Source organism: Schistocerca gregaria, chromosome 3 (assembly GCF_023897955.1).
Source record: "Schistocerca gregaria isolate iqSchGreg1 chromosome 3, iqSchGreg1.2, whole genome shotgun sequence".
NCBI classification, from domain to species: domain Eukaryota; kingdom Metazoa; phylum Arthropoda; class Insecta; order Orthoptera; family Acrididae; genus Schistocerca; species Schistocerca gregaria.
The window spans coordinates 267,782,254-267,808,537 of record NC_064922.1 but is presented as its reverse complement, the minus strand read 5'-3'; the positions used below and the strand labels follow the sequence as shown (position 1 = coordinate 267,808,537).

The 26,284-nt window shown below is 39.8% G+C and overlaps 1 protein-coding gene across 2 annotated transcripts in view; it reads left to right on the top strand.

The window, feature by feature from the left end:
- Positions 1–26,284, top strand: part of LOC126353944 (endothelin-converting enzyme homolog) — a 609,153-nt gene that overhangs the window by 487,869 nt on the left and 95,000 nt on the right. The window contains exons 5-6 of one of the 2 annotated variants that reach the window (XM_050003230.1): positions 4,469–4,531; positions 12,101–12,208. In XM_050003230.1, coding sequence (XP_049859187.1) covers positions 4,469–4,531; positions 12,101–12,208 — 171 coding nt within the window. The remainder of the gene's footprint in view (positions 1–4,468; positions 4,532–12,100; positions 12,209–26,284) is intronic. The other variant, XM_050003231.1, reaches the window with a different exon arrangement.

Here is a 26,284-nt window from a genome sequence, read left to right as displayed (position 1 = left end):
GGGTAAACCACCTCTTCAATGGCCAACCAGTTTAACCAGTGTCTTGTGCAAGTTACTTGACTGTATGAAGAGTCAAAGGCTGTATTAGATCCTAGAATCCTGGGACCTTTTGGCTTCAACCCAGGGTTGTTTTCACCATGGCTGCTCTACTGCAGATAATTTAGTCCACCTGAGTCTGTTAACCGAACAGCTTACAGCAGGTGACAGAACCTTTGATCTGTATAAAGCTTGTGATACCATGCAGCGCCACCACATCCTTGCCACCTTACATGAATCGAGCCTCCATGGCCTCCACTCAGTTTTTATTGGGAGCTTTCTTTCCTGTTGCACTTTTTAGGTACAGGTTGATGCCTTTCGTAGCACCAACCACCCTCCCCCCACCCCCACCCCCACCCCCACCCCCAGGAGAATGGGAATCTGCAGGGTTTTGTTTTGACTGTTGCTGTCAATGGTCTGGTGGCAACTGCATGGCTTACGATGTCCCTCTCTCTGTATGCCGATGACTTTTTGCATTTATTTTTGATGGTCTGTGATGGAAATTGCTGGATGCAGAATGCAGGGAGCAATACACTGAGCACAATCTTGGGATTTCACTCATGGCTTCCAGTTTTTGGCTACCAAGACCTGTGTTATGCATTTCTGTTGTCATCATACAGTCCATCCCCATCCAGATCTCTACCTTGATAGCCAGTCGCTCAACGTGGAGGAATCTCATCTTTTTTGGGACAGGTCTTTGACATACAATTGACATGGTTTCTCCTTTTTTTCAACTAAATTGGACATGCTGCTCACATCTCAGTGCTCTTTGATGTCTCGGCAATACCAACTGGGGTGCGGACCACTCTACTCTGATACAATTCTACACAGCATTGGTCCAGTCCTATCTAGAATACAGGAGATTCACGCAATGCTTGGCATCGCCTGTGACATTACTTACGCTGGAGCCACAGCATTGTGAGGTACAACTGCCAACTGATGCCTTTTGGACTAGCCCTATGACCAGCCTCCTAGTTGGGGCAGGGGTTCCACCATTGCGAGTTTTACGTCAATGACAGTAGATTCCTTACGTGTTACGTATCTGCTGCTCCCCTGGGCACCAAACTACCCTCTCCTCTTTCCAGATATAGAGATCCAACTCCTAAAACAGTGGCCCTGGCCTGGGGTTACGATCGCCATCTGCATCCAGTCTCTTCTTTCTGAACACCAACTTTCTTCACTACCACGAGTCACACTGGGACCCCAAGGAATGAACTTGCTGACAGGCTGGCCAAATTGTACACCAGCAGGCCACCTCCTGAGATTGGTATTCCAGAGTTCGACCTTCAGTTGGTATAATGCCATGCTCTTTCAAAGGAACCATTACTGCATTTGCATTGAGCCATTTAGGGAAATCACAGAAAACCTAAATCTGGATGGGCTTTCCTCCCGAATGCGAGTCCAGTGTACTAACCACTGCGCTACCTCATTCAGTCTAGTCACGCACCACACTGCAATATCCGATAAGATGTGGCATTGCAACACAGCTGGCATCTCTCATTTCTTGCTCATGATAGATACAGTTTCCCGAGCTGAGATGAGCTGTAAAATGTGCACCTGAATGAGTGTTGAGGCTGAGAGTGAAACCATTTTTACAGCAGCTAAGTCTCAGTGAGACATTTTTATTTGGAAAATTATACTCCAAAGTTTCGCAATATTTTGTAGCCAAAAATGAAAAAAAAATTATAGCCGGAGTACAGCATAATCCTTTTTAGTCGGGGTTCCCTCATGAGTTATGTGCACCATGACAATAACACCAGTATTAATAAAAAAAGGGGGGGAGGGCGTTTCAGCATTGATCATTGCAGCACAAATCGTTATTTCTGTTGCAAATTGATTTTAATCACTGCATGACTATCATCAGTGCTGTAGGTAAAACAAGAATAAAATAATCAGACTGCCCTATAACATACACCTGTCCAACTATACCAGTAAGAACATACAAAATGGATTGTTTCATCAACATACCTAGTAGTAAAGCCCTGTGGACTCATAAAAACAAGCAGTAAAATTGCAGTATCAGCACATATCTATGAAGAGTTCTCGACAGACTGAAAGTAGAAATGCAACTGGGCTGGCTGCTTAGAGGGATCCGCGTAGCTGTGCTCATTGCCAACACCAGGCGCAACAGCACCCTCTTTAATGATCATTATTACAAAATCTAACGACTGAAACTCCAGGTAGGAGTATCAGCTATGTAGGAAAAGACAGACTGCTACGTACTCTGAGGGAGACACATTAAGTTGCAGACAGGCACAATTAAAAGACACTTTCATAAAGCTTTCGTCAGTAAAAGAGAGATGCACACCATTCACACACAAGCAAGCTCGCCTCATGACCAACAACTCCAGCATCTCAGGCCAGAGTGCAACTGCCATGTGGGATGCAAGTAACAATCTGGAGGGTGCAGGGAAAGGGAATGGATGGTAATGTACAGGTGGGGAGAGAGACAAACGGTGTCTGGTGGAGTGTGCATGGACTAGAATGCTAAAAGGCCCAATGTCGGGAGGTTGTCGGGCAGGGAGGTGGGGAAAAAAGAGCAAAAAAGGAGGGGTGGGGGAAGATGGACAGATGTGTTGGCAGAGGGCAGCAAATAAAGAGGATGGGAGATGAGAATGGGGAGGAGGTGATAGGACAGACGGGGTGGAAACTGTTGGGTGGAGGGTGTGGGGCGATGTGTTACCATTGGTTGAGGCCAGGATAATTAGAGAAGCGGGGAATTTGTTGTAAGGATAACTCATCTGCGCAGTTCATAAAAGCTGGTGGTGGAGGGAAGGATCCAGATGGCTCAGGTAGAGAAGCAGCCATTGAAATCAACTGTGTTACGTTCAACTGCCCTTGGCCACAGTTTGGTAGTGGTCGTTCATCCTGGTGAACAGCTGGTTGGTAGTCAGTCAATATAAAAAACTGTGCAATTATTGCAATAGAGCTGGTAAATGACACAGCTGTTTTCACATGTGGCTCGCTCCACGATAGGGTAGGATAAACCTGTGACAGGACTGGACTAAGAAGTGCTGGGTGGGTGGATTGGGCAGGTTTGCACCTGGGTCTTTCACAGGGATATGCTCCCTGTGCTAAGGGGTTGAGATTGGGAGTGGCATAGGGGTAGACTAGGATGTTGTGGAGTTCAGGTGAGTGACAGAAAATCACTTTAGGAGATGGCATCAGGGCATAACGATGGGTAATCAAAGCCCTGGCGAGGGATGTTGTTCAGTTGCTCCAGTCCGGTGTGGTACTGTGTGATGAAGAGGACATTCCTTTGTGGCTGGTTCTTGGGAGTGGTGGGAGGACTGGGGGCGTGCGGGGAAATGACATGGGGGCTTTAGTGGACTAGGTCTCAGGGATAGTGCCTGTCTGTGAAGGTCTTGATGACCATACTGAGCAAGGGAGTTTTTATCATTGCAGATATGCCATTCCCGGGTGAACAGGCTGTATGGGAGGGACTTTTTGATGTTAAAGAGATGACAGCTGTCTAAATGCAAGTACTGCTGGTGGTTGGTGGAAATCGCAAGAATTACAACTTCTTTATAACTTTTGATAGTGTTGGACAGTTTGATTCCATTTAAGTTAACGACCTCAAGCAACTTATGAAGTGTGTCACACAGATACTCGTGTACCAGACAGACACCAATTACAACTGAAAATTATGATGGTGTCATAGTGGGCACAAAATTGAACATTTTTTAAATGTTCCACAGAAAAAGCTTTTTGTGTATATTTTAGTGGTGTTATTGTGTAATCGCATTCACCATCTACATAATTTGTGATTTTTAGTGTTGTTTGTCACTAGGCAGCTTATAATTATGATTTGTATTAGTAATAGATGTGCTTTCATAATTATTTATAAACTGACGAGTTCAAGTAAGAGAAGAAAAAGGAAATGGCCACCAAAAATGTAAGAATTTAAAAAAAATAGAAAATATATATTCAAAGTCACACAAATAGATCAGCAATACAAACTGTTTCCAGCTTATAAAGCTAGCAAATGTATTATTAATAGATTATCTGAAATATCCGTATACACATGTATATAAGCATAACATAAGCTCTGTCATTGATTATGCTTTTTCACTGAATACAAAATGAAACACACATTGAATAAATGTACATCAGAATTTTAATTGCACAAGTGATGATGCCAAAAAAACACTGGTCAACTGGTAACAACCAACTGAGGGACAAACTGGAAAAATGAACAAGAACTTGAGCCATTTGTGTTACGAGGTGGAGGTTTAGAAATTGGCCATGTGCAAGTCCTTTCAGTGATGAAAATTTTAAAAGAATGAACAGAAATATATGTATTTTAAGTTTGTTTGATTTCTCTTTAGCACTAGAGAAAGTGGTATCTGTGCTGCTAACTGTACTGATTTTACTACTCGTTTTTGTTATAGTTGTTGAGATAATTCTTCTTATAATCCCATTTCATTTCCAGATAACTCCAATTGAGCTGGGACTCCCTGACCCAAGCTATTATTACAGAGTAGCAGAGAATGCGGTAAATATCAATTTCATTATTGTGTTTATGTAAAATTACGTGTATTCTAACTGGTTATGAGCATGTTGGAAAGTTAATCTGTTGTTAGTGAATATTGATCATGTAATTTATTTTGGTAATATATGTATCAAGTGCAAATTATAAAACTTTTTGAAATCTCATTCACTAATATTTAGAAGAAATAATGTTATTGTATGCTTGCTGTAATTTTTTGTGACTCTGTATTAAATTGATGCATCAATGGATGGCTGTAGACTGACCTGTGTTTTATATGCTTGTTAAACTTTTCAAATTACGAAATCAGAACCAAGAATTGTTTCACATATCCTACGTGAAAAGACAGGAGAAAATTTGGTGTTCAGTATATTTATCGTTGAAGCTGAGTGGTCGCTGATTGGCCTCTGAAGAAATCTGTAAATTTCCCACAATAGTCCATAACTTCCTGACCTATACTGATAATTTTGCTTCAACAAACATAGTATAGTTCCCATAAGGAGCTGTTGTAGTGTTGTTACAAATGAAATAATTCTTCCTCGGCTAGTGAATTATTTATTCTTTAATATACCACAATTAGTTTTGAAACAAATGGTCTTAATCATAAGAGCTACTGTAGAAATATAATGGACAGCCAAATTAAAACTCAACTGATTGCAAAAAAAGTGAGTAAGCTGTTTATTATTTCAAGAATAATTGCCGTAACTATATATATATTTATCCCGCTGTGAGATATGACAGTCAATCCCCTCATTGAAAACTGTTTCCTATGGAACCATGATTGTACCCAGGCATTCACCTTTTTGTCCAAAGCAGATCCACGGCCATGAATGTCTTTCTTCAGGGTTCCAAAAATAAGGAAATAACATGGAGTTAGATGTTGCCAATGTTGTTCCAGCTACACTGCTGAAGTTTCACTGGAAATCTCATAAACATCCTCCATACAGTCCTGATCTCTCCCCATGCGATTTTCATATTTTAGGAGTCATTAAGAAAGACTTTCATGGCCAATGATTCGCTTAGGATGAAGGTGCATGACTGGGTGCAATTATGGTTCTGTAAGCAACCATAGAAATTTTTATATGAAGGCATAGACTGGCATGTCTCAGAGTGGGATTAATGTATGAACAGTTTGGAGATTACTTCTGAAATAATTAACAATTTACTTACTTTTTTCTATCTGTCTTGTTTTCATTTGACAGCCCTTTATACTTTTTGTAATGAGTATATGTGTGTATAAATAATTTAAGGAGTAAAGGTAGCGGTGTTGAGCTGTCGATAGGTATAAAAACATGAACAAGAGTTACCATTCCTTCTTTGGAGCTATAGCAAGCACGTGCGTGGGTGCACCCACCCACCCACCCTCGCGCGTGCGCAATCACACACACACACACACACACACACACACACACACACACACACACACACACACACACCTCATCCTCCTATATGGCTAGGTGACTACATAGTGCCAGTACTGCATATCGACTAGGGTATGGACTTGGGTAGAGTGGACTGGATGATGGGAGAAAGAAGGTGGGAAGCAGAAGGGGAAGTTTGGGAATGATGTCTGACTTTGAGTAAGAGGCAGCAGGCACTAGGGATATGAATGTGGTACTATTGAGCTGATTCTTGCTGCATGCAGGGGGATTTTTGTGCAGCACACAGTGATTGGCAGTTGTGGGTTGGAAGAGGGTGATAGAACAGTGGAAAAGCAGGCCATGGGGTCGTGAAGGAGAGGGTAGAACAGAGGAAGGGGGTGGGGGGGAGGGTGGAGTAGGAGTGTGAGTGTGAGTGCAGGATGAATGAGGTTATGACCATGAAGCAGGAGTTGGCATAACTTGAGACCAAGAGGGGGACTGGATTGAAGTAAGAGCATTAAAGACAACTTGCATCTAAGTAATTCAGGAGAGCTGGGGAGATCCAGATGGTATTGGTTGTGAAGCACCATTGTATGTGGGCATGTTGTGCTCAGCAGAATGTTTTGTAACTGGGTAGTCAACCCTTTCAGGTGGACAAAGGCTGTTTCTGATTGGACAGGATAAGCATGTGACAGGACTTCTGTGGAATGTGTAGAGTGGGTGTATGGGACAGGCCTTGTACCTAATCCATGTAGCAAAGGAGTGGTAGAAGGTGTGGCATATAGATTGACAACCATATATAGGGTGGAGAAATATTGTGTCATGAAATTTTGACCGTGGATAGCTGATGCCAGTAGGAACCAAAATTACTAATATTGTGTAAGTCAAATATGCATGGAAACTTGGCATCACAAGCTCTGATTGGTCATGGGATTGCCCTGTTGCCATTCATTGGTTGATGGGGGGCACTATGGTTGTCAGTTCACACATACAAATGTCCTTCACCCTCTCACTGCCCTAATGTGATACGTTTGTACGTGTGAACTGACAACCGTAGTGCTGCCCGTCAACCGACAAACAGCAACAGGGCAATCACATGGCCAATTGGAGCGCATGGCACGAAGTTCCTGTAGTTTAAAAATGGTGCGTTTTTGACCTACACAACATTAGTAATTTTGGTTCTTGCTGGCATCAGCTATCCTGGGTTAAAATTTCATGAACAATTTTTCTCCATCCTTTATAATGGAAAAACGTAGTATCTATGACTATAATACAAATGAGTCACAGTTCAAACTGGTCAACTCATACAAATATCTGGGTGCAATACTTTTATAGGGATGTGGAATGGAATGATCACATAGGCCCAGCTGTGAATAAAAGTAGGTGACAGACTTCGATTTTTGGTAGGATGCAATAAGTCTACAAAGGAGATTGCTTACAAATTGCTTATGTGACCCATCCTAAAATATTCCTAATTCATAATAATACGACATCAGGGGATATTGAATGCATGCAAAGAAGGGAAATCAAATGGTCACAGGTTTCTTTGAGTGGTGGGAGAGTGTGACAGTGATGCTGAAGAAGGTGAACTGGCAGACTCTTGAAGATTTTTCAAGAACCGACTTTAAATGATGACCAGGAATATGCAACAGACAGCTACCTACTACTCCTGCAGGCCTCATGAGAACGGGTATAGATTAATTACAGCACTCGTGGAGGCATTTAAAAATCGTTCTTCCCATGCTCCATATGTGAATAGAATGGGAAAAGACCCTGGTTACTGGTACAATGGAACATACCTTCTGCCATGCACTTCACAGTGGTTTACAGAGTATAGATGTAGATTTAGAGACAAAATTGCAAGGAAGAAACATCATCAGAAATCGCAACATATGTAGTCTTTCAGCCCATGATACAATAATTACAACATACAGTCATCATATTAAGTTGTTCAGTATTATGAAGATATAGCCTCTTATAAAAGGTCAAAAATTAGCATAGCAGCACAATTTATCAAATTTTTTATTAAATTATTTGTATACTATTTGACACACCCATTAGGAAATGTAATACAGCAGAGATACATAATAGATCAAGCTCAGTGTTCTACTATGGATATGTTTCATCTGTTACACTATTCTAATTACGCAAGATCAAAAATAATGTTGACCAAGCATGAAGAATGTGGATAATTTTTTCCTGTTTCAAAATCAGATGTGCATTTAATATTGTTTTCAGATGTAATAATTTATTAAATATGAAAGAGAACTGCCTGCATTCTTTGTATGTGCACATTACATTTGGCTTCACGTGATTATAGCACTGTAAGATCACTTAGGAAGAGTTCAGGGACTTCTCTACTTATGTATAATGTTCTCTACTTATGTATAATTGGGCCATATGGTTTTTTGCAAGTCAAAGGGTGTGTGAAACAAATGCACATGCTATCGACATATTCACTTCTTTGAGCTCCTATGCAACTCCCACATATTAGGTCTACACACAAGTATGTTAATTACTATATAAATAATTTTATAGAAATTATATGCAATGGGCTGCTATACTGATTAGCTACATTAAACGGGTTATTACCACTAATGCTCTTCAACAATTTACTGTAGTGGCTGCATTGCAGTTGTTATTGTGGAATGTGCAATGATGTAGCTTGTAATTTCAGACAATTTTTTACTGCAGTTTTGGCCTGTGCCAGGTTATATAAACATATACTCATGGCAAAACATGATTTTACACAGGAGGACTTGAAAAAGAGACCATTCATCCCAAAACCAGTTGTGAAAGAGTAGATAGCCAGTAGCTGATGAAGAATTATTAAATATTCAACAATGCAATAAGAACTCCACATATAAAATTCAAGTATATCAAACGAGGACTCTTGATATAAACTTATGCTCAAAATTTTTTTGCACAGATCATTTTAGAATACATATGATAGTGAGTCAGTAGCCAGTAGATGAAGAGTAATTATTTCATATTAATCTGTGAGCTACAGCCCTCAAAACCTCCATGTAAATGGAGGAAATGCCTAACTGTGACGTAGGACAGCCTTTGAACTGTCATAACATTCATTATTCTGAATGTGCCTACAACATAAATTATTATGGATATCTGTGTATATTTTCTTCCTACCATCACAAAATATGAGGAGGATTTCTTTACCCCTTTTGGTCACTGTGATGGTGTGGTTTATTCCAGAGACACACTTTTGAGCTATCAGGTTATGGGACTTGGAATTTAATTTCATTGGCTGTGCTTTAATTGGTCCACTTGAGTATGGCCTTTCTTGGTAGGGGTCATCAGTCTTCTGACTGGTTTGTTGTGGCCTGCCACATCTTCCTTTCCTGTATCAACCTTCTAATATCAGCATAGCATTTGTGCTCCAAGATCCTCAGTTAATTATTTGTTGGATGTTCTCCAATCTTGTGTCTGTCCCTAGAGTTTTTCCCAGAAGTTATTCCTTGACATCTTAACACATCCTTCTGTAGCAGCATATGGTTTTATTCCCTTATTTTCTAGTTTTTCCAGTGTTTTATTCACTTCCATACATGATTCATTTCCATAAAATACTCTACTTCAAACATTTATTCCCAGAAATTTTTCCTTAAATTAAGGCCAATGTTTGATTCTATTAGATTGCTTTTGTTCAAGAAATTTCCTGTTTGTCTGTGCTGGTCTGTTATTCTCGCTTTGTTCATTGCGAGTTATTTTGCTTCCAGGGTAGCATAATTTCTTCACTTTGTCTATTTTATGGTCCAAAATTATGTTAAGTTATTGGTAATTTCACGTCTGCTACTTACTACTCACAGCTTTCTTCGGTTTCCTCTCAATGCATAATGCTTCCTCACCATAGTGTGCATTCCAGTCAAAAGGCCTTGTAATTCTTCTGCACTTTTTTTGAGAATAGCTGTTTCATCAACAAATCTTGTCACTGATATCCTTTCACCCTGAATTTTAACCCAACTCCTGAATCTTTCTTTTATCTCGATCATTGTTTTTCTATGTACAGATTGAACTGCAAGGCTTTAAGACTGCATCTCTATCTTACATTCTTTTTCCATATGAGCACTTTGTACTTGGTTTTTCATTCTTATATTTACTTTCCCTGTAGGCTACATCTATTTTTCTGAGAGACATAAACACATTATGCCATTTTACATTATCAATGCTTTTTGTGGGTCGATAAATCCTATGAATGTGTCTAGCTTCCATTTTCTAACACAATATCAAAACTGTATCTCTGGTGTGTATGCCTTTCCTGAAGCCAACTGATTATCATTGAACAAATCTCAATTTTCCTTTCCATTTTTCTTTGCATTATTTTCATCAGCAAATTGGATGTAAGAACTTTTAAACTGATCCCTTGATAGCTCTCACACTTACTTGCCCTTGATGCCTTTAGGATTGCCTGGATGATATTTTTCCTAAAATCTCACAGACTCTACAAATAAATTTGAATAATCTTTTGGTTGCTGCTTCCCCCCATTGATTTCCAGAATGTCCAAAGGAATGTTATCTATGCCTTCTACCTTATTTGATCACAAGGCTTCCAAAGGTATGTTAGACTCTTACTCTAATACTGAATGCCCTGTGTCTTCCATATCAACTACAATTTTTTCGTCTTTCATGTCATCAAACAGTTCTTCCCTTTCATATAGGCTTTCAGTATACTCATTCCACTTGTCCGATCTCCACTTTGTTTAACAGGGTAATTCCTCTTGAATTCTTGATGTTGACTCCTGTGCTTTTAATTTCGTCAAAGAATGTTTTTACTTTTTTGTATGCTGAATTGATCCTTCTGATGATCACATAAGTTTTTTCAGTTTCTTTGCACTTTTCCTGCAGCCATTTCGCATTAGTGTACCTGCAGCTCCTATTATTAAGTGACTTTTATTGCTGTATTCACATCGTTCTGTGAACAGTTTTGTACTTCTTTTGTCAGTCAATGGAAGTATTTAATTTAGGAGTAAATAAGACAACTCACACTATAGTAATAGCAAATGCACAAAAAGGAATGGAGAAGCTAGCTCTTGAACAAATCCTTTAATATATGCTGTAATGTACAAGCACATTTGTGTGTTCAGCCCAGAAATGCATTGGTGCCTTCCCCCCCCCCCCCCCCCCCTCTCTCTCTCTCTCTCTCTCTCTCTCTCTCTCTCTCTCTCTCAGCTATTGCTAGCTGAAATTTATTTCATAAATCAATTAGTCTTCCTCCTCTCTCATTCCTAATAAAGAGCCCATATTCCTCCTGTTTTCTATTCCTTCTATAACTACAGTATTACAGTTACCCAGGATTTAGGTTTTTGTCTTCTTTTACATACTGAATTATATGTTTATTATTCTTATATATTTTCTGTATTTCTTCAATTTCTACGTGTGACTGTGCCGTATATACTTGAGCTTTTGGTGTTGGCATTGGTTTGCTGCTGATAGTTGATGAGACTGATACTATTGCTGAACTGTTCACAGTAATTGACTCTGTCCTGTCTTTGTATTCATGTTGAATCCTATTTCAGTAGCATCATCGGTGTTTGAATTAACCTGTATTCGTCTAGTCTGTGCCTTTGCATTTCCCATTTCAAATTTTGTAGCTTCCTTACCAGATTCATACTTTTGACTTGCCACTATCTGACTCATGGAATTTTAGCCTTTCATTGGTTACTGAATTTTATTTTTCTCATTGTTACATTCCCCTTGGTCTCTTTTCAGAAATCTGAATGGGGGGCTAACCTGACATTGTATCATTCTAATTTACTCTTACTAGAGTGTGTCACCATTGATAATAAGCTATGATAGTTCTTCTTTCTTTTTGTCATGAGAGTTTGTGTGAGATAAAAAATAAAACACAGTATGAATTGCAACTTCTGATGGGTGTACACTGGCAGGGAATCTTTTTGTTATGAAAGGCTCTCACACCAGAGCTTTTCTGGATAGGTAGGAAATGCACATCATAGTGAAGTACGATTTTCTGAAATATGTGGTGTGAAGAACTAAGAGATTTAGGTGTTTTGTGCAATAGTAAATCATAGAAGTATTACGAATATTGTTTTCATTAGTACTTTGTAAATTGGACTATGTGAGTTGTGGCTAACACAGCAGCTGTAAAGTATACACATAATTTGCAATGCTAATGTAGCAGTTTTAATGCCTCTTTTAGTATATACATATGAGGCACATACATTGAATTCATTCGTTTCAGTTCAAACCTATTCCTCGCTCAGGCTGGCGAAACATTGGGCCATTCTGCATTGATCCATCCAATGTAACATCGCTGCAATCTGTGATCAAGCTCCTAGGAATCTCACATGTAACTCGAAAAGTCCTAAGTAATGCTCGTTGTGTAGAGCATGCCTGTTGTGTATTCTAAATGTCACTGTGTTCTGCCTGCTAGATATTCAGTGGTTGGTATTTACTCTGTTTTTAGTAGCAGTTTGTTCATGTAATTGTGTAACTAACTTGCATTCAGCTTCTGAAACATAGATTTGCTAATTAACCTAGAGTGGTGTGTGTGTGTGTGTGTGTGTGAGAGAGAGAGAGAGAGAGAGAGAGAGAGAGAGAGAGAGAGAGAGAGAGAGAGAGAGAGAGAGAGAGAGTGAAGGTGGAGGAAAGTATATGTTTGCTTCATGTTGGTGATTTATTCAAATATGGCAAAGAGAAATCTGGTGCTGTACTTTTGCAAAGCAATCAGTTTTGTACAGGATTCAGCCTAACTTTTATTAAATATATGCTGTCTTGTGATGTGAAAGAGAAGCAATCAAAACAGAACTGTTCCTCAAGTTACTTTCAAGAATGTGTATCATTTCATTAACATGTAATCTTTACCTATCCATAGTTGTTACCGAACATGCCCATTGCAGGAAATTTGAACCTGTTGTGAACTATGAAAGAATGTAAAGCCAGTAAAAGAAAAGGGGTTGAAGTTAGACAAACTAATAGTAAATATTTCAAATGCTTTACTGTGACATTTCATAAACAACAGTATACTTGCAAGGCTACAGGTTTGTATTTTAGTTCATATGTATTCAATGCTTGTGCCAAAAGTAACAGAAAATATAATAAAATCATCAATATATCTGGTCATCATCACTATTGTTGCACCAGGTACAGACCCTTGCTGCTTTCGCCTCCATCATCCATTCCTCCCACCATTCATTTTCTGTTCTGTTACACCCTGTTAGTAGTGGATATTGGCTTTATGATTTTATATTTTTATTCTTTCCTTACTGAATTCTTGGGCATACAAGAAGTTCCTAATCTTATGAAAAGGAAACTTGCTACTCACCATATATCACAGATAGGCACAACAAAAAGACTGTCACAAATAAAGCTTTCAGCCAGTGAGGCCTTCACCAAAAATAGACAAGACACACACACACACACACACACACACACACACACACTGCAACTCACACACACATGGTTGCAGTCTCAAGCAACTGAAGCCACATGTTTGTTGTTGTTATTGTGTTTTTTTTTGTCCCCCCCTCCCCCCTGTCTGTGACTCAGCATCTCCACTATATAGTGAGTATCTACTTAGATCTAAAGGAGGACTTTGAGAGCAAGCCAGTTATTGTCATTTTATATGCAGTGAAGTGCTAAAAGTCATGGGATACCTGTAAATAGCATGTTGGACCTCCTTTCTCCTGGCGTGGCGCAGCAGCTTGACGTGGCATGGACTTAACAAGTTGGAAGTCTCATGGCGAAACATTGAGTCATGCTACCTTTATAGCTGTTTATAATTGTGAAAGTGTTGCTGGTACAGGATTTGTGCACAAACTGCCTTGATTATATTCCATAAATATTTGATGTGATTCATGTTGGGTGATCTGAGAGGCCAGATCATTCACCCAGATTGTCCAGAATGTTCTTCAGACCAATCGCAAACAATTGTGGCCTGGTAATATGATGCATTGTCATGTAAAAAAATCCATCGTTGTTTGTGAAGTTCATGAAGGGCTGAAAATGGTCTCCAAGTACCGAACATAACCATTTGAAGTTAGTGAGCCATTTGCAGTCAATGATCAGTTCAGTTGACCAGCGTACCCAATCAATTCCATGTAAACATAGCCCACACCATTATGGAGCCACCATCAGCTTGCACAGTGCCTTGTTGTCAACTTGGGCCCTTGGCTCTTTGGGGTTTGCACCACATTTGAACCCTACCATCAGCTCTTATCAACTGCAATTGGGACTTGTCTGACCAGACCACAGTTTTCCAGTCATCTAGGGTCCAACTGATATGGCCACGAGCCCAGCAGAGACACTGCAAGTGATGTTTTGATGTGAGCAAAGGCACTCACATCAGTCATCTGCTGCCGTAGTACATTAACGTCACATTTTGACGTACTGTCCTAAGGGTTATGTTCATCGTATGTAACACATTGATTTCTGAGCTTATTTCGCATAGTGTTTCTTGTCTGTTAGCACTGACAGTTGTAATGGAAATGCCACTGCTCTCAGTCATTAAGTAAAGACCGTTGACTACAGCATTGTCTGCAGTGAGAGTTAATGCCTTAAATTTGGTATTCTTGGCATACTCTTGACACTGTGGATCTCGGAATATTCAATTTTGTAATGATTTCTGAATATGAATGTCCCATGTGTATTGCTCCAACTGCCATTCTGCATGCAAAATCTGTTAAATCCCCTCATGCTTCCATAATCATGCCAGAAACAGTGTCTATCCTCATACAATTAGTTACATCCATCTTCATCTGTCACACACCAAATTAAATATAAAAATGATTACCAATAATATACTGCCTGATAAAAAAGTGTAGCACCCAGAAGGCTAGGAGGGAATGAAATGAAACATGACATGTTGAGAAGGTATGTGATCCATTGCCCTTTTGTAGCAAAAATACACAGAGTCACACAAGCACCTAAATGCACACAGCCACAAGAACATTGATTATTGATTACCAATTATTGAGAGCAGGGGTAGAGAAAGGTGCATGTGACAAGAACAGGGTAGCAGGATATTGCAGGTAAAGTCTTCAAACAGATGACTCAGTGGCTGCACAAGATGCAAGAAGTGTAGAAGGTAGAATAGATGAGAGATATAAAAGGAGGAGAGAGAAAGGTGGAGATGAAAGATGAAGAGGGGGTGGAAGAAGACATGAAAGAGCTGTCTCACAGTATCTTGCTACCCTCTCCTTGTCTCGTGTTTCCTTCTCTTCCCAATCCACAACACCATCTGTTCAGGCAACTGCTTTAAATATCCAAAACCAGTATCACCACAGCCGCAGTAGCGTGTGTTTGTGTGTCTGCAATGTTGTATATGTGAATGTGTGTACCTTTGTTAGAAAAAGAATAAAAGCTCAAAAGCTAGTGTAAATACTGTTTTCTGCTATGTGTATCTATGTGCCACATATCAGTCCACTACAGGTGAGTGGTTGCCTTTCCCTTATTTTATGTAACAGTGGTCTAAGGTTGTTCAGATGATAAGTGTAAAAATCAATGAAACTTTTTAAGAACAATAGACCTTATTTTTGGATATTTGGTTTTGTGAATCCTTGAGCATGATAAGATACTTACACTTTATACTGTATTGGTACTCAGTAGCAATGTTTACTATCAGTAGTAACTTTTCACATTAGTCGACAATGTAATAAACATATGAGAATGAGATTCAATTAAGATCTGTTGATCAAACAACAGTGGAGTGGAAGGGAAACTACCTGCATATTTTTAGTAATCCACAGATTACTAAAAATCTATAGCAGTTACTAGTTTTCTCCTTAGGTCCAGAACTTTTGCATTACCATTTAACTGATAGAATTACTTTAAGACTGATGTAGAAATAAAGTACCCACACAGATATTTTACACTCCTCTTATTTGTCAGACAGGGATTTTTGTTGCTAGAGGAGCAGACTGCAGGTAATAATTACATTGGTCATAAAGTTACATGATGTTTCCGGATGAATCGTTACATAGTTATTCAGAACTGTTAATTATGGTTACTTATCTTTGGTCGTAGAATTATTGTCAGAATTCTTTACCTTTGATGTTTTAGTTCTGATATCAGGTTTGAAGACTGGTGTAATGCAGCTCTCCACGCTGAGCTATCCTGTGCAAACCTGTTCATCTCTGCATAACAACTGGAAAAACCTACATCCATTTTAACCTGCATACTGTATTGCTCTCTTTATATCGAGCATTGCATTTTGGCAGGTGGAGTAGGTTGTGGTGGGGGTAATGTTGGGTTGGGGTAGTGTTGGCTGGAGTGGGCGAGGGAGAGAGAGGTGGGAAAAGGATTGGTGATGGGTGGTTAGTGGCAGAGGTAGGCACCCATTTTCCTGGCTAGGAATGCAGGAGGGAGGAGTGGCAAGTTCACGGGCTATGCGTGTGATGCACAGTTGTTGTCGGAGGCATGGGGAGTCATGCACACTGAGGTGTGTATTTTACCCTGGCTCAAAAATGGATCGCTCCAAAAGCTGTAAAGTTTTCTTTCTTTTTGTATGTGCTCATTAACAACTCAACACTTTTGCTTTTTGGGGAGTGGTCTCCTTTGATCCAAAAATATTTAAATTATACCAGAACTTTCCTACAACATCTATCCACGGTTAACCACGTGATGTGTTTCATCTACAGTAGGGCTGTGCGTATCACTAAAGCACACAAGCTAATCCACCTTGGCAAGGTACACGGTTTATGTTCATGTTTGTATTACTCAAGTGATAAATGTGAATTCATTGTCTGCCATATGAAGTATACCTCCTGAAACTATAATGTGTGCTTTTCTATGTTTTTTGGAGACATACACAACATTTAAATCAGAGGGGGGTCACCACTTCTCAGTCTTTGTTGCTGAATGTTTTTTAAGAAACTAGTGTTATTTTGAAATGAAATACACTATGTGATCAAGAGTATCTGGGCACCTGACTAAAAATGACTTACAAGCTCGTGGCGCCCTCCTTCAGTAATACTGGAATTCAGTATGGTGTTAGCCCACCGTAGGTTTGATGACAGATTCCACTCTCGCAAACATACGTTCAATCAGGTGCTGGAAGTTTTCTTGGGGAATGACAGCCCATTCCACATGGAGCCATTCCACATGGAGTGCTGTACTGAGGAGACTTATAGTTGTTTGTTGGTGAGGCCTGGCATGAAGTCAGCATTTCAAAGCATCCCAAAGGTGTTCTATAGGATTCAGGGCAGGATGCTGTGCAGGCCAGTCTATTACAGGCATGTTATTGTTGTGTAAGCTCTCCACTACAGGCCGTGCATTATGAACAGGTGCTTGATCGTGTTGAAAGATGCAATCGCCATCCCCGAACTGCTATTCAACAGTGGGAAGCAAGACTGTACTTAAAACATCAGTGTAGGCCTGTGTTGTCATAGTGTCACGCAAAATGACAAGGAGTGCAAACCCGCTCCATGAAAAACATGGCCACATCGTAACACCACTGCCGCTGAATTTTACTGTTGGCACTACACACACTGGCAGATGATGTTTACCAGACATTCACCATACCCACACACTGCCACCAGATTTCCATATTGGGTACCGTGATTTGTCACTCCACACAACATTTTTCCACTATTCAATTATCCAATGTTTATGGTCCTTACACCAAGCGGGGCGTCGTTTGGCATTTACCGGCGTAATGTGTGCTTTATGGGCAGCCGCTTGACCATGAAATCCAAGTTTTCTCACCTCCCGCCTTACTGCCATAGTACTTGCAGTGAATCCTGATGCAGTTTGTAATTCCTGTGTGATGGTCGGGATAGATGTCTGCTGATTACTCATTACGACCGTCTTCAACTGTCTGTGGTCTCTGTCAGTCAACAGATGAGGTTGGATTGTATGCTTTTGTGCTGTGCGTGTCCCTTCAAGCTTCCACTTCACTATCATCTTGGAAACAGTGGACCTAGGGATGTTTAGGAGTGTAGAAATCTCGTGTACAGACCTATGACACAAGTGACACCCAATCACCTGACCATGTTCGAAGTCCACGAGTTCCGCGGCATGTGTATTCAAATACAGAGACATGTAAATGGGCAGAATACAGCGCTGAGGCTGGCAACACCAAAATAAGACAATATGTGTCTGGCACAATTGTTAGATCAGTTACTTCTGCTACAATGGCAGGTTATCAATATTTAAGTGAGTTTGAATGTGGTGTTATAGTCAGTGCATGAGTGATGGGACATAACATTTTGACTATGAGGTAGTAATAGTGGTGATTTTTCCGTACAACCATTTCACGAGAGTACCAAGAATATCAGGAATCTGGTAAAACATCAAATCTCCAACATCGCTGCTGCCGAAAAAGATCCTGCAAGAACAGGACCAACAACGACCGAAGAGAATTGTTCAATATGACAAAAGTGCAACCCTTCCTCAGATTGCTGCAGATTTCAATGCTGGGCCATCAACAAGTGTCAGCATGTGAACCATTCAACAAAACATCATTGATATGAGCTTTCAGAGTCAAAGGCCCACTCATGTACCCTTGATGACTGCATGACACAAAGCTTTACGCCTTGCCTGGGCCTGTCAGTACTGACATTGGACTGTTGATGGCTGGAAACATGTTGCCTTGTGGGATGAGTCTCATTTCAAATTGTATCAAGTGTATGGAGACAACATCATGAACCCATAGACTCTGCATGCCAGCAGGGGACTGTTGAAGCTGGTGGAGGCTCTGCAATGGTGTGGGCTGTGTGCAGTTGGAGTGATATGAGACCCCTGATATGTCTAGATAGGATTCTGACATATGACACGTACGTAAGCTTTCTGTCTGAGCATGTGCATCCGTTCATGTCTGTTGTGCATTCCGATGGACTTGGGCAATTCTAGCAGGACAATATGGCACCCTAGACATCCACAGTTGCTACAGAGTGGCTCCAGGAACACTCTTCTGAGTTTAAACATTTCCACTGGCCACCAAACTCCCCAGACATGAACATTATTGAGCATATGTGGGATGCCATGTAACATGGCGTTCAGAAGAGATCTCCACCCCTCATACACTGTCTTATGGACAGCCCTGCAGGATTCATGGTGTCAATTCCCTCCAGCACTGCTTCAGGCATTAGTAGAGTCCATGCCACGTTGTGTTGCAGCACTTCTGCGTGCTCACTGGGGCCAACACGATATTAGGCATGTGTACCAGTTTCTTTGGCGCTTCAGTGTGTACTATCATTTCCATTAGGTCTGTTATTTATTTCTGCATATTAGTCACATTTTAATGAATATTTCATCAATTCATATAGCCATGGCCACATGGAAATGAATCATTGAGTGTAGGTCTGTCTCTTTCTTGTAATAAAAAATTCTACATAGTGATCAACAAATGATATTTTTACTGTTACCTGACTGGATGTAGATACTTTTCTCAGCAGGCATGTTTTGCAAATTAGTTGTTACTCTGTCCAAAAGGCTTTTTTCTGTAATTGTTTAATTGTATATGTAGCTTCTTTTTAATTGTGTCAATTGTAGTATTTATTTACCTGCTAGTACAGTTTATATTGACATTCTGTTTATATGAAGTTAGTAATGTAGTAGAATATAATAGAGGGAAAAATTCCACATGGGAAAATTATATCTAAAAACAAAGATTCTGTAACTTACCAAATGAAGACGTTGGGGTACGTTGATAGAGACAATAACAAATACAAATACACACACAAATTTCAAGCTTTCGCAACCCATGGTTGCTTCATCAGGAAAGAGGGAAGGAGAGGGAAAGACGAAAGGATGTGGGTTTTAAGGGAGAGGGTAAGGAGTCATTCCAATCCCGGGAGCGGAATGACTCCTTACCCTCTCCCTTAAAACCCACATCCTTTCGTCTTTCCCTCTCCTTCCCTCTTTCCTGATGAAGCAACCATGGGTTGCGAAAGCTTTAAAGTTGTGTGTGTGTGTGTGTGTGTGTGTGTGTGTGTGTGTGTGTGTGTGTGTGTGTGTTTGTGTGTGTGTTTGTGTTTGTTATTGTCTCTATCAGCGTACCAACGCTTTCATTTGGTAAGTTACGGAATCTTTGTTTCTAGATATAGTAATTAGTAGTATAGATATAGATTTTAAGATATGTACATAGCTGAGGTGTTTACTAGTTAATTTATTATGTGCATTTGTTGTGTATTTTGATAGAAGACAATGATAGTGCCTACTCATAAAAAATATGATAACATGTTGCAAGATTGTTGAACATAATTATAACAGCAAAATAAAAGAAGTGATGATGATTGGTTTTACTGGTTTCTTCACATTGCAGTAATTAGTGCCCTTTCAGATGCTGTGTATAGTTGGAATCACAAATGATGGCAGCCAAGTTTAGGCTCATTGTGTGCACTTGCACCATGCATTCTCTGATAGCCAATGAGTGTTAACTAGTGTTGTGAGTACTGCTGTAAATTTCTTACCCAGTGCGAGCACAAAACATAAAAGAAGTGATTTATTCACTAAATTTTTATTCCATTTGTTATGAGGTGTCATGCCCGATAGTGGTGGTACGCGACAAATTCTACACTGACAAGTGAGAGACATAATTTTCAGGACATGCACTTACCTCAAACACAAAGCACATGTATGTGCATACTGCAGGTGTCACTTGCAACAGTGCAATCCCCCTCTGTTTCTCAACCTGCACAAACCCCATTGTTCATGGATCGGACTATAGTGGCACCTTAATTATGAAATAGCCATAATCATGACTGAACATACGATCATGGATCTTACATTGGACTTTTTTTTTTTACACTGAATTATTATATTATTATGGACAATCTCTGTACTTGAATGTGAATCAGTGTAATATCACGTCAAATGAATTTTGTAGGCAGTTGTGAGTGGGATGTTGACACAGGCTTTAGGCTGTTTACAGGCTGTTTATCAACATTAAATCTAATAATGTTGTTAGTTAAAAAGTCTGTAACATGCACCTGCACAGTTGCAGATTGTTGCACATGAACTATCTTGGCTGAAATGTTTGGGTCATCTATTTACTGTACCAAGTAAATAATAATCACAGGACATATAATTTTGCTATATGTCACCACTCTATCCAAAATTATTTCTTGCATTCTCCCTGATTGTTTGTAAGATCAAAATACCAAAACCAGTTGCAACTGCTGTATGTTTTTATTTCTGTTTTTTGTCATTCCTTAGTTGCTCCAAAATTCATGGAGGTATGTTCTGTTTATGCAACTAATTGAAGGCAGTTTGTTTATTGTCATACACATTTTGCTTCTTTTATTTGTGAAGCATCTTCAGTGGCAATTTTCAGGGCTATTAGCCCATGTTTGTGGCCCTGGAGATGTGTTTATTACTCCCAATGCTCCATTTGGCCAATTTCTGGCATTCTTTCACCCAACTTTGTAGATAATTATGTATGCACCATTAAGAATTTAGCTTTGTGCATAAAGCCTGTCTTAAGATGACTGCATATATTTGTGATTGTAATGTATTCGAATTTTTGCATAACATGTCAAGCACAGACATGCTTATGTACGAGAAAAAGTTTTGGTTAAAGAATATTTTTATCTGCAAATAGGTTGCTTAATAGCAATAAGCTGCTTTTTTATGTGTGAATATGTATAAACATTTTATTTATTTAGTAATTTGAACTGATGATGCTTAGTTTTTAATTTTCTAATGGAAAGTACTGACTGAGTGAAAATAATTTAGAAATAAAGGTAACAATTCACCAAATAGTAGAGTAAATGTGTCACCAACAGGCACATGAACAAGACTGAAAACCTGCTAACTTTCTGACATATCTCATATCCTCTTTCAATCTAGATTACACATAGATGCACGCATGGGCACTTGTGCCTACACACACACACACACACAAACACACACACACACACACACACACACACACACACACACACACACACTCTCTCTCTCTCTCTCTCTCTCTCTCTCTCTCTCTCTCTCTCTCTGTGTGTGTGTGTGTGTGTGTGTGTGTGTGTGTGTGTGTGTGTGTGTGTGTACAGCTATCTTGTGCCAGCTGAATACACATTGCTGGGGCAGGAGGAAGGGTTAGGTAAGGATGTTTGATGGCTTGGAGGAAGGCAACAGGTGTATGGGATAGCAATGCAACATACAGCTCTGGCAGTGGTGAGTTCATTCTGCATTCGATGAGCATGATGATGATGTGCAGGAGTCGATTGCTGCTGCCTCTCCCTCCTGCATTTCCATCCTGCATACCTGCTGTCTCCCTCCAAGCCGACAGTTACCCTTCCCCGACCCCCCTTCTCTGCTCCCCCAACTACTTTCTACATCTACATTCTGCAGACCACCTTACGGTTTGAGCAGAGGGTACTTCCTGTACCATTGCCATTTCCCCCTTTTCCAGGCAGGTATAGTTCGCAGGAAGACTGATTGCTGGTAAGTCTCTGTGTGGGCTTGAATCTCTTGAACTTCATCTCTATTGTCTTGTCTTTTTGCAAGACACACATTGGAGGTAACAATATATTGGCTGACTCTTATAGGAACATATGCTCTCAGAACTTCCACAGTAGACCATACGTGGTGCAGAATGCCTCTTTTGCATTGTCTTCCACTGGGGTTGGCTGAGATACTCCATGATGCTTTTGTACTTACTAAGTGAACCTCTAACGAAGCATGCTGCTCTTCTTTGGATCATCTCTATCTCCTGTATAAATTCCACATGATGTGAATCTCAGGCTGACGTGTGCTTTGTAAGTTACTTTGTAAGTTACTTCCTTTGCTGATGTACTACATTTCTTGGTATTTGCCTTATGCCTGATTTTTGTGGTCTTTCCACTTCAAATCACTCTGTATGCATAATCCTAGATTTATTATGAAAGAAACTGCTCCAAGTGATTGTTCTACAATTGTGTAATCACATGACAAAAGATCTATATGCCTGTGTACTCACCATACGTTAGTTTTGTTTATGTTGAGAGTCAGTTGCCACTCCCTGTGTCAAGGCTCAATTCTTTGCAGGTCTTCCTGCATTTCACTACAATTTTCTAGCAGTGTAACTTCTGTGTACACAATATCATCATCTGCAAAAAGTCATGTGGAGGTTCTGAAGTTATCTAAGTTATCATTTACATATATTGTGTAAAGTAATGGTTCTGTAATGCTTCCTTGGAGTACATCTGTATCCCTGAAGACTTCTCTCAGTTCAGAAAGACATCCTGTGTTCTGTTTTCTAGAAACTCTTCAGTCCAATCACAAGTTGACTTTTATTCCGTACGCTGCCTTTCAGAAGCCAAGGAACGTGACATGTACCCGGATGTGTGTATCTATTTGTGTCAGGGTCTCATGGATGAACAGAGCGAGTTGGATTTCACACAGTCATTGTTTTTGAAACACATGTTGGTTCCTACAGAATAGAATTTTGGTCTCCAGAAATGTCATAATACATGAGCATAAAATGTGCAAAATTTGACAACAGACCAATGTCAGAGATATAGGCCCATAATTTTCTACATTTGTTGACGGTGCTTTTAGAAAATGGTTATGATCTGTGCTCTTTTCCAATCATTAGGAATGTTTCATTCCTCTAGAGACCTACAGTACATTGCTGCTAGAAGAGTGGAAAATTCTCTGTGTAGAATCTGATTGATATCCCGTCAAGCCCAGTGGCCTTTCCCCCTTTGAGCTATTTCAGTTATTTTTCTGTCTCTTGGTCAATTATTTTGATATCTGTCATTTTGTCATTTGTGTGACAATTTAAAAGAGGAACTACAGTGTGATTTTCCTCTGTGAAACAGTTTTGGAAAAATATCTTAAGTATTTGGCTTTTTATGTGTCATTATCTACTTCAGTCCTATTATGTTCATTGAGTATCTGGGCAGGTGGCTTCGATCCGTTTACTGATTTAGCATAAAGCCAGAAATTCCTAGGAGTTTCTGTCAAATTGGTAGATAGTGGTCTACTTTGATATTCTTCACTTATCATCTCTCTTATGGTAATTTTGGCTGCGTCAAGTTTGTGCTTGTTTGTGAGGCTTTGGCTACGTGTAAATTTGCAATGACGCCTAAATTTTCAATGAAACCCTCTTAGCTTCTGTAGCATATTTCTAACACATACCTGTCTAAAGTGTATTGTACAATGCTGTTCCACTTTGTCCATTGATAGTGAACCTTGTCGGTGGTGGAAATGAAATTTTCTTGATGACCTCAGGTAATCTGAAATCTGTCTCTTGTCACTCTGATTAATCAGAAAGATCTTCTTACTTCTCTTTGTATTCGTATTTACAGCCATATTCAATGATGCTGTTATGGCCTTATGATCATCAGTTCCCTGCTGTAGTGAAGTTTAAAAGTTCAGGTCTGTTTGTGACCAGCAGGTGTAAGATCTTGTCTTCATGAGTCAGTTCTCGGATTAATCACTAAAGGTAATTTGCGGATAAGATGTTTTGAAGAAATTCACATGATTTCCTGTTCTTACTACCTGCCATAATCACTTGAGTCTCCCAGTCTATAGCTGGTAAATTAAAATCACCACCTAAAGCTATAATATGACCAGGAAATGTTTGTGAGCGATTCTCCAAGTGACAGTGAGAGTGCCACTACTACTGCTGCTGCGGCAGGAAGCCTATGAAAGCTTTTTGTGAACCTGTTTGATCCACCTTTAACACTTACCTTCACCCAAATTATTTCCCATTGTCAATCTGCACTGATCTCATTAGATATTATCTTATTTTTATTGCTGTAAACACGCTTCCACTTCAACTTATCTTTGCGATATACATTTCAGTCGGAGTTTAAAATTTCATTGCTTTCAACATATGGTTTAACCAGCTTTCTGTTGCTAGCACTAAGTGGGCATTATTATAGCTCATAAGCGAGACTAGTTCCAGAACCATTATATAGATGCTCCTGCAGTTAACTAACACCTTGTTCACACTTCCTTTTTGCGATCTGCGACAACAAATGCTATCTCAGCCACTGCCTGTAGGAGCCGAGGATGGCCTCTGAAACCAGATAGTAGGTGTCATTTGTGCAGGCATGAGCGGCAATGTGTAGACAGCTGCACCTAGTATGCTCAGTCACTGCCAAAAGAGCCCCCTCCACTTCTCAGATGAGACCCCTTGGCAGACAGTGTGGATACTGGCTTTCTTTCCTGATTTGCACACTATTTTTGGGAGGGGCTCTATCATTCGCCTCACACTGGAACTCTATGCTGTGCGCTTGTCCGGACCTCTCGGGAAGATCAGCCACAGTCCCAACAGACGAGGCATATTGTGGGCAATACCTCAACCCTATTTCTGAGATGTAAGGGGACAGCTCTGCAGAAGATATCTACTTTCACCTTCCACCCAGAGATTCGTGTCCTTGCGACTGTTCACCAATCACTGTCAAGCAAGTGTCTACTGGCAGATACGTACAGATCAGAAGGTGCAGTGGCATCAGTGATCCCAGCAGCACTATAGTGTCCAGAGCTGCCAAAACATTTATCTCAGCTCCTCAATTCTGCTGTAGCCCAGACCAGCAGCCTAAAGCTTTTTGACCGTAACCAACACAGTTCCCAATTGTTTAAGGAAAGAGGCACAGTCCCTGCCATTCGTATTTAATTTTTATTGCTATCACAAGTAATGTAACACTAACGTAAGGAGTTGCTAGGTGCAATCTTAAGTTCCATTCCTACACTATCTCTAATCTGTTCTACCCAAGAAAGTTGCCTCACACAAAATTAATGCACTAAAAATTATTCAAAAAACTTAGAGTAAGTTACTTAACACTAGTGAACACAGTGAAATACAGGGGTACAATTCACTTCTTTGCTGAAATATACTTGAAAAACAGAAATCATACTAAATGACTACGTATTAAACTAACTGCTACTGCTACAGGTGCATTCTCTTGGCTCCGTGACAGCAGCTACGACCCCAACACAATGTAAAGTGCTGTAATGTGCGCTCCTGTTGAAAATTTTCTTAAGTAGATGTTATTTAACCAGAAATTAACTGTGAAAGAATAATTTTGCATATTTGATGTTGCTGTTTCTATTAAATGAGGAATTTTTATTTTGCAATGTTGGATATACATGTTTCCAATTGATGTGTCATGTGTTGTGATTTTATCATATTTATGAGGAAGTGTATTGCTGAACTTTCTGACTGTTTCGTGTCCTTACAAGTATTGGGACACTGTTATTTAATGTACATTAAATATTTTTGCTTTGCTTTGCTTTCAATCTGGTGAGAGTCAGAGTCCATTAATTCTGTCAGGTCATTGTGATAAACAACTGCTAATGGATAAACATACATTCCACTTTAAAGGTTGAATGTGAAATTTTTGTGACCATGCCTGTGTGGTTAATTCATTTGCTGTTGGAAGCACTGTAGGACAACATTCTGCTTCCTGTTTCTCAGATACAGAAGAAATTATTACTTAACTTTGCCCTAACTCCATAGAGTTACAACTTATACAAATGCATGGTTCACACAAAC